We start from the raw sequence: 9,252 nt of genomic DNA, 5'->3' as shown, positions 1-9,252 counted from the left end.
CCAGGATTCCTTGGCTCTGCCTAAATTTCTAGGGCTTAGCCATAAGCAAGGGGAGCATTGGATGGAGGAAGACATATGGGAGGGATCAAGCCCTGTAGGGAGCATAACCTTGCATATCCTCATGTACTCCTTAGGGCTCTTCCCATTTCTCTGAACCAAAGCTCTTTGCTCTTGATATTTCTGTCTCTTTCTCCGGTTCCTTTCCCCCCTTGGGAACGTGTTCATACAAGAATATAAGTCCTCTAAGAGTAGGAATTAATTCACTCTCTATGTATCCCCGTAGTCTAACACAATACCTACCACATGGCAGACACTTCATAAATCAGATTGTTTGACTGATCAAGGAATTGGCTAATATTCCCAGTCACCACTCCTCCCATGTTGAACTCCTTTTCTTGATGTTTCCTGTGGGTAGGAAGAAGGCACTAACCAGCAACCCATTTTTTTGTCAAGAAATCAAAGGCTAATAATCATAGCCAACATTTAAGATTTACAAAGCGTTTTATATACAGTCTCATTGGAGCCTCACGACAACCCTGTGAGGTAGGTACTCTAGGTATTATTGTGTTATTTTACAAATGAAGAAACTGAATGAAGCTCAGAGTGGTTAACTGATTTGTCCATCTTCATACAGCAAGTAAGAGGTGGAGGTGAGACTCATTCCGAAGCCAGCCCTTTTCCTGACCCACTCGTGAAGCCCAAGATCACAGAAGGTGTCCAGGTCCTGGAGAGAGGAATCAGTGGATGGAATCCAGACATCTGATTTTAAGACTCCAAGAGTGAGAATCTTTCAACGTGAGAATGCTGTTGGATTGGGCATCAATCTTGTGATTCCTTTACTGAATTTGAGTAGTGAAACTGTCCATTCTTTCCTGATTCCACTACAAGTTGAGCTGAAAGAGATTCCAGAAGTAGAAGGCTAATAAAAACTGCTCTGAGAGGAGTGGCAAGAAATCTCAGGGAAACTTTTTAAAAGAACTTAAAAGAACTTGGAAAAATAAGATTATTCAGTCTACCTCTAAGCGTTCAAATTTTGGGGGGTTTGCGCTTCTTCTGGCACCAAGGGAACCTAGTGCTCAATTCAGTCTAGACCCCCAGGAATGGGTTATCCCAGTGCAGTCTGCTTGGGACAGTGTCTATTCCTCTTCTGCCAATCCTATCCTATCAACCTTAGACTCAGACCTCCTGTAGCTCAAGATATATGCTGGGATATCTGAGATAATATTACATTGCCCACATCTGCCTGCCAAGATAGGACCTACAGCAGCAATCCCAAACTTGAAGCTACTCCAACCTTGCTCAGGCATCTTATGTACAAAACTCTATTTAGCAGAGAACTTTGTACAAAGTAGAGATGTAATGTGTTCTTTTGATTTAATTGAAGCTAAGAAGAGATCAGAGGAATCACATAGCCTGATGCTGAAGATGTCTAGATGTCTTGGATTCAGGACTGGAAGTCACCTTAAAGAACATCTAGTCCTGCTCTCTAAATTTATACAACAGCAGAATCTGAGGCTGGGACAGAAGAAGTAACTTGCCTAGTCACTCAGTGAGTAGAGGAGCAGAGATAGATTTATACAATATACTCCAAAGGAGTCTTGCCTCCATCATTTCCCTCTCTCTCTGCTCCCAGCAAATATTTCACCAAGGTGACAATTTTTCTAATTCCATGCCAGATGAGAACCATAGAAAATCAGAGCTGGAGGGCATGTTGGAGGTGCAGTTCAAGAATCCATTGCACTCACCTTTTTTTCTTCTTGCTAATAGGATCAGGAGGGTTGCGATAGCCACCACCAATAGCAACAGGAGGATGATGCATGGAGCCAGAATACGGATCAATGGGATGGAAATCCTGGGAACAGAAAGAGAAGAAGGTGGGAGAGGGATATTGGAAAGGGAGAAGGGAGAGAGAAAGGGGCATAGTAGAGTGAGAGAGATGGGAGATGGGAGAGGGAGAATCTTTTTCTGACCTTCACTATCAGAGTGAGAGACAAGACAGGTCTGCAGCCCTCAGGGAGGAGATCTCAGCTCTGGAGCTCACCTGGACCTTGGATTCGTATCCCTGGGGCTATAGTGGGAAGTGACCGTCTGGACCACATCTTCTTGGGTTTTTGTCTGAAGAATCTCTTGGCCCCTTCGAAGGACTGCAGCCCTGGTCCCCACATTTGTGAATGTTGCTGGCTTTATCTTTTCCTGGGTGGGGGTGATCACTCTTGACTGAACTTTTACTCCCTGCTGGACCCTTCTTGTAAAGAGAGGCTGAAGGGAAGGTTTGGGGGATATGTAACTCCCAAGTCCTATAAGAGAAAGGAGAAAGCAGAATCCTGTCTTTGGGCCAATAAACATTAGAAGATGCTACAAGTGAAAAAAAAAAGAATATTTTAGTCTCACCCTTTCCCTCATCATTTTCTCTGAACTGTTTCAAATAGGAGTTGGCTCACATGGGTTCAAAAAAGCCCAAATCCCACCCATTCTGAATAGTCCACATTTCAAGAACATCTGACCACTCTGGACAGAAGTACTTGTGTTCCTCTATCCATTTCACCCCTGGTTATGATCCAGGATAATAAGTTACTTATCAAGTATGCTGCATCAACACACACTGCATATATCCATAGAATTTCTGCCTCTAGAATCCCAACTGTCCTCGTATACCCAATCCCTCCACTGATTAGGAATAATATGAACTGTGCAACTGAGCTCCATTTCCTGTCCCAGGAACAAATCATAGGTTCCTACAGTCATAGACTTAGAGATAGAAAAGACCTTAGAGATCAGCTGGTTCAACCTCCAATATATCACAGGAGAAATTGATATCTAAAAAGGGATATGACTTGCTCAACCCAGCCCCTCGGACTCCAAACCCTATACCATGACCCCAGACCTTTGCTTTGTTCACCCATAACTAGGGGAATGTTGGTAAATGTTTAACCACAGGTTCTCTGAAAAAATTGCATAGAAGATACATTTTAAGTTTAATCTGCAATATTAACATTTATCTCACTACTTTCCCAAGTCTATAAGTGGAAAAAATAGTAAATCATCCCTTGAACTGTAGTGTTTCCCTAATTTTGAGGTGCAAATACTCCCACTGAAAAATTGAACAATAGGATCTTGAGCTAATACAGTTCATTACATCATTGCACACCTCCTCATTCAATATCCTTTGATTTTATGTTAATGGACACACTGATCAGGATCATACAGAAAAGGAAGATGGGGGCTAATAACAGGCAGCATCTCTTTCTACTTTTCCTGCCCTCTATCGACAGGGGCACAGTGCACTGCCTTACTGACACAACACTTCTCTAGCATAGAAGTCAGTCCCCATCCCATCCCAACCCTAACCCTCCAAATCAATCACTCACTCAGCTCTGGAGACCGAGTTTCCCAAACCTTTACCCCCTGCTGATCACTCCTTGTAGAGGGAGGCTGAAGAGAGGGGTTTAGGGAGTCAGAACTCTCGAGCCCTAAAAAGAGAAAGGAGAAGGCAGAATCCTGTCTTGGACTGATAATGACTGACCATCACAACAGATATGAACAGCTCAGGATTCCAAATGAAACTTTCTATATGAGGAAGTCCCAGCTACTCCATCTCTCAGTCAAGGGCAATCAGTCTCTTGTGCTCATTGAAAGGGAATAAAGACACCTCTCAGTTTTCCTTGATAGAGAGGGAATCCTAGCAGTGGAGCTGACAATCCTCAAATACCAGGTCATTGATTCATAGATTTATATCTCTAAGGGACTTAACCCTTTCATTTTATAGAAGGGCATCTTGAAGTCCGGAGAGTTTAAATTATTTATCTGAGGTCACACAGGTAGTTAAATGGAAGAAGAGGTTTACAATCCAAATTCTCAATGTCCAAGTCTAGTTTTCTCCACTACAACACCACCCTTAATCTTTGCCAGTGTCCCGTTTGATTCCTGGAAGCTTTTCACCTGTTACCCAGGCTTAAAACCTTGAACCATTTTTGATTTCTTGTTCTTCATTCTCCACATCCAAATCAGCTACCAAGTCTTTGATTTTGTTCTTTCAAAATACACATGTAAAAACATCCATTCCTTTCTCTTTATTCTGCCAGAAATCATCCTCATTTATGTTCTTATGTTAATAATATAAACTCATTTCTAGGATGTTAAAAATTGGAAAATACTGGAGAACCATTGGATTTAGATCCAGAAAAGACCCTGGAGACCACCTAAACTAACCTAGGTCAATCCCTACAGATGAGAAAATTGGGGCCTAAAGTGGTTAAGAGACTTGTATGTGTATAAACATTACTTCCTATGCATTTATAGATGAGGAAACTTGCCTCGGCTCATACAACTTGCTCATTCTGCTGTTTATTCCATATTTGCCTTTCCATCCATCACTATGATTGCTTCATTAACCTGCTGGTCTCTGAGGATCCAATCTGTATCACTCCCTGTAATCTATCCAGCCCATAACTGTATAATCTTTGTGATCTTCCTATGATTCCCATTGGATCATGTCATTTCCTTGTTCAAAAATCTTCCATTGTCCTCTCATTTCTTATTCAGTTGTAATGTCATCCCCATCCCAATAAAAACTGATTGGGCATGGGCTTCTCAGTTGACCATTCTCTTCCTAGCCAAGCTAACATGTGACACCTATTGAAAATCTAGGTATGTTTTGTCCTATACAAAAAAGAAGTCTCATTTTTCCTGATCTCTGGCCAGCCCTACTTAATTTCCCTTATAGTTTTAGCTCCAAGCCTCTTCATGACCCCCGCCCCTTCCCCAGTGAAGTCAATGAAGAAGCAATTGTCAATTAGGTGGCCCTGTATCCACACAGTTCTGGGTCTAGATTCAGGAAGATTTGAGTTCAGATTTGACTTCAGATACTCCTTAGCTGTAAGATCCTGGGCAAGTAACTTAACTGTAAATCAGAGATCATCATATCACCTACCTGTCAGCATTGTTGTGAGGCTTAATATGTGTATGTGTTAAATATTAAGCATTTATGAAGTGCTTAGCACAATGCAGAGTAAATAGTAATTTAATAAAGGCTTATTTCCTTCCTTTTATAGATGATGAAAAAGTATCCTGTAAGAATATTTGAGTTATAACTGTATGTTCTCAGATGAGTCATTTAATAATCCCTTGAGGTCTTAGAGAGGGAACTTTAGAGAAAATTAAGCCATAAAGTCCCTTATAACTAAGAAATTCAATGAATTTATGACCCCATCTCAAATTCTTTCCTCTCTTGTATCCCTCAGTGGTCCTGGCTTCAAGCATCCAAAGCTATTAGTGATTCCATCCCCACAACTCTAAATGACTTTTGTCCTAAGACCCACAATCTTCTCAATGGCTCAGACTACTCAACCTTTTTAGGATCCTCAGTTCCAAACCAAAAAACCTCATTTTGCTTGGGGTGGTGGTGGAAAGCTGAGAACTGCAGGGAATAGTGGGTCTGTGGTGTCCTGAGGAGAGTAGAGGGGGCTTTACTTCTGGGGACCTTGTGTGGAATATAAAGAATATCTTCTAGTGGTTATTTATACTCTTGCTCTTATAAAAGATCATTACCTCCTTCCTTTACAGTTGGGGAAACTGAAGTACATAGAGAGTACAACATACTTGTCATCTTGGTGAGGGAAAGTTCAAAACTGCGCCAAATCCTTCACTCTCAGAATACATTATTCCTCTTCTCTGATCAACCCCATAGCATCCTTCCCACCCCAGCTCATCTTGGACTCAGTCCTCTTAGTTTGGAAGGAGAAAAGATTACCTGAAAAAACAACCACTGTCACCTCAAAAATCTCATCAAATCCAAAAATGGAAATCCCGCACTGATATTTCCCTGCGTCCTTCTGGGTGACTTTCCTCATGATCACAGTGAATGTTCCATTTTGGGGATTGTCCTTGATGGACACTTCGCCATTTGTCTCTTCTTTCCCTGCCTCTGTGATGATGACAGTGGCACAGGGACTAAAAATTAATCCATTGTTTTTGCACCAGTATTTTTTCCTTTCCCGATGCTTATCCTCATAGGAGCACTGCACAGACAGAGAGCTTCCCTCTGGCCCACTGACTTCCTTCGGACCCACCATGGCTCCATAACCTGAAATCAAGTAGAATCAAGTTGGCAATTCCTGCAGTTACTCAGGCTTAGTTCCTGCAGAGAAGAAGGAATGAGGTCTTTCCCCCTCGGCACTGCTCTGATTCTTCCTCTTACTACTCTCTGAGGGCCCCCAGTTTCCTGGAGTCAGGAATAGGGGCTCCATTGTCACAACTGGGAGAATAAAAGGTGTCAGACAAGGAAAGCAATGAACTCATTTCATTGTAAAACAGAGGCAAGAATAGCCTGGTAACTTGTCCAAGATCCTGAGCTCAGGTGCCCTTCTGTAAGGACTGAGCATCTCTCCTCAGGAAACCACCAAGACCTCTCTTGCCATCTCAAGTTGGAAAAGGAAAAATGGATATTGTTGGTTTGGGAGCTTTTGGGTGAGGAGGGAGGCTGCAGGTAGGTTGATCAGACTTGGCCTGAAAGGTTGGTAATAGGGGAGGAAAATACAAAGCTCAAACACAAACTCTGGATGGGCTGGGGTATCTTGCAGACCTTCAGCCCAAACCCCCAGGTCCCTCCTGTCATGCCAGGGCTTTCTGGGCAAATCCATTCTATTCTTACCTGGAATGATGATCCACCCCCAGAGTAGCAGAAATCTCATTGTCTGTTCTAGGGCTGACTCAGAAGGACTGGGCAAGGAGATTCTTTGTCCTGGCCTTATAGAGAAGGGTTTGTTGGAGCTAGATGAGACTCCCACTGATTCTCAAAGTGTTAGCAGGAGAGTGAGATCACAACAGTCAGTTTCCCCTTTTATCTGTTTCCCACAGAAGCATCATTTCCTCCAGAAATCCCTCCGGCCCCATATGGACAAGCACACACCCATTCCACTTTCCAAAGAGTGAGGAGGAATGTGGAAAGGGATTGTGCTTGCCCATATGGGTGGGAGGGATTTCTGTCCGCTGATTCTTCAGGTTTCTTTCCTGTGACTGTCGATTGACCTACTCTGTCCTAGAACCCACAGAAACCAGGAGCTCCCCTCTTTGCCCCCTTATTGCCCCCCTCCCAACCCTGCCACTGGGAAAATAACAAACCTTTTTTCCCCTGCGTTTGCTAGCCCTGAGTAGCCACCACACAGTCTGCAACTAGCCCTGACCCCTGACTGCTCAATTCCAGCACAGCCTCATATCCATCTCCATTCAAGTTCAAGGGCCCTGGAGTAGTATATGAAAATGACCACGGGGTGGCAGCAGAAGGTTGATAAGAAGACCCTAAATAGTCTCTGTCTTGTTTCTGGGCTGATTTTAAATTATGGGGAGGGGAAGAAGAGAAGAGAAAGGTGATGAGAAATGTGGATTTTTGTTTTTGCATTTTGTCAAGGAAAACCATAAATCAGCTTCCCCTATTATTCCCGAGACACTGTTCCAGCCCTTTTAATCTTTCTTTGATCTTTTCCTCTCTTTCCTCATCTCCACTTAAAGCATGTATCTGTTCCCCTTCTTGGGAATGAGGAACTGAAATGGAAAAACTCTTTAATTCTTTCTGTTCCTCCAAATTTTCTCTTTGCCTTTTCTCTAGTCTTGGACAAACTGGCCTACCAATTGCTTCTTGTACATGACCTTTCATTTCCAATCTCTGTCTTTGCATAAGCTGCCTCAAATTAACAAATGTTTATTAAATGCTCACTATGTGTCTTGTGAGACTGCTAGGTCATGGAGTGGGTAGACCATGGGACTAGACGTCAGTAAGACTGAGTTCAAATCTAGCCGTGATACTTACTAGCTTTGTGAGTGTGGGCAAGTTACTTACCTTCTATTTGTCTCAGTTCCTCATCTGTAAAATGGTGGCACACTGGAGTAGGAAATGGCAAGCCACTCCACTGTTTTTGCCAAGAAAATCCCATGGACAAAATGGGCCTGCATAGAGTAGGATATAACTGAATGAACAATGCAATGAGCCATATCTTCCAAATACAGGAGAAAAAAAAACATTCTATCCTTAAGGAGCTTACATTCTAATGGAAGTACAGGATAAAAAAATCATTGTTCCCCATCCCTCTTAAGTTAGTTATCACTTTATTTTTCTTGCTTTTTTATGCAACATAGCTAATGCAGAAATGTTTGCATGAATATATATATATATATACTTACATGTATGTGTGTGTAATATCATTTCTTGCTTTCTCAAAGGATAGAGGAAGGGTGGGGGAATAGAGAACAGAAGAATGCAAATAAATATTTAAAACAAAATTTTAAGTCTCATGGGTGGGACCCATGGAAGGTCCAGAGAATACCAGAAATCAGGATCAATGGGGCTCAGACAGGGACTTTCCAGTATAATGAGGGTCCTAACACTATATGGAGATATGATAAAGGACTCTCAATATTCAGTGCCCTCAACCTTAGAAATCCAAGGGCCCTAACTAAAGAAAGAAGAAAAAAGAAGAGGAGGAAATCAGTGCAAGAATCTAGATGACTCTGGGTGAGACTAAGTTGAGCTGACTACCTCAAAAAACATGCTGGAAGGAGTGGAACTTAGATTTGGCATAAAGTCCCAATTCATGATCTAAAACTGGAAAGATAGATAAGCCAAAGATACTATATATATATATATATATATATATATATATATATATATGAATATATATTTTAAAAAACCCCAAACAGTGAACCCAACAATTATAAATATAGAGATTCTCTCAAAGAAGATATGAGTAATTTTTTAAATTTTATTTTTAACATTATTTAAATTTATTTTTTTCTGGTTATACCTGCATATTAACTTTTAAAATACATATTCTCTTTTTTCTTTTTTTATTAAAGTTTTTTATTTTTTAAACATATGCATGGATAATTCTGCAACATTAGCCCATGAAAAACCTTGAAAGATATGAGAAATTTCTTGAGAAATTCTAGCAGAGTATTAAAGGAAAAAATTGATTGTTCTTGTGGAAAATTTTTTAAAAATTAAGTTTTTAAAAAATGAAATAAATAATCATATATATATATGGAAGGAGAATAAATAACTTGGAAGAAAAATGGTAAACCTTATCAAAGTAGTGAACTCCTCTGAAACTAGAATATAGAAAGCCTGTGGGGTGATAGAAGGGACTGGTTTTGGGGGTCTTGTATACTAGGAAGGAGAAATATGCTCTTACCCCTTCTCTAAATCATGACAGCAGGATCAAGAAACTGGTTCTCAGAAGATGAGAAATACTTTGAGACTAT

At 41.1% G+C, this 9,252-nt stretch overlaps 1 protein-coding gene across 1 annotated transcript; it reads right to left on the bottom strand.

Annotated features, from left to right (window-relative positions):
- Window positions 1-809: 809 nt before the first annotated feature.
- CD300LG (CD300 molecule like family member g) lies at window positions 810-6,841 on the bottom strand. Its single transcript, XM_023502296.2, is given in 7 exon segments — window positions 810-893; window positions 1,746-1,829; window positions 1,831-1,852; window positions 2,042-2,297; window positions 3,369-3,470; window positions 5,750-6,082; window positions 6,650-6,841. Coding segments are annotated over 6 exon segments (813 nt in total). The 5' UTR covers window positions 6,690-6,841; the 3' UTR covers window positions 810-893; window positions 1,746-1,769.
- Window positions 6,842-9,252: the final 2,411 nt, after the last annotated feature.

The sequence above is a fragment of the Sarcophilus harrisii genome, chromosome 4 (assembly GCF_902635505.1).
Source record: "Sarcophilus harrisii chromosome 4, mSarHar1.11, whole genome shotgun sequence".
NCBI classification, from domain to species: domain Eukaryota; kingdom Metazoa; phylum Chordata; class Mammalia; order Dasyuromorphia; family Dasyuridae; genus Sarcophilus; species Sarcophilus harrisii.
Note: the sequence above shows the minus strand (reverse complement) of the source record. Positions and strands in the feature narration are given on the sequence as shown.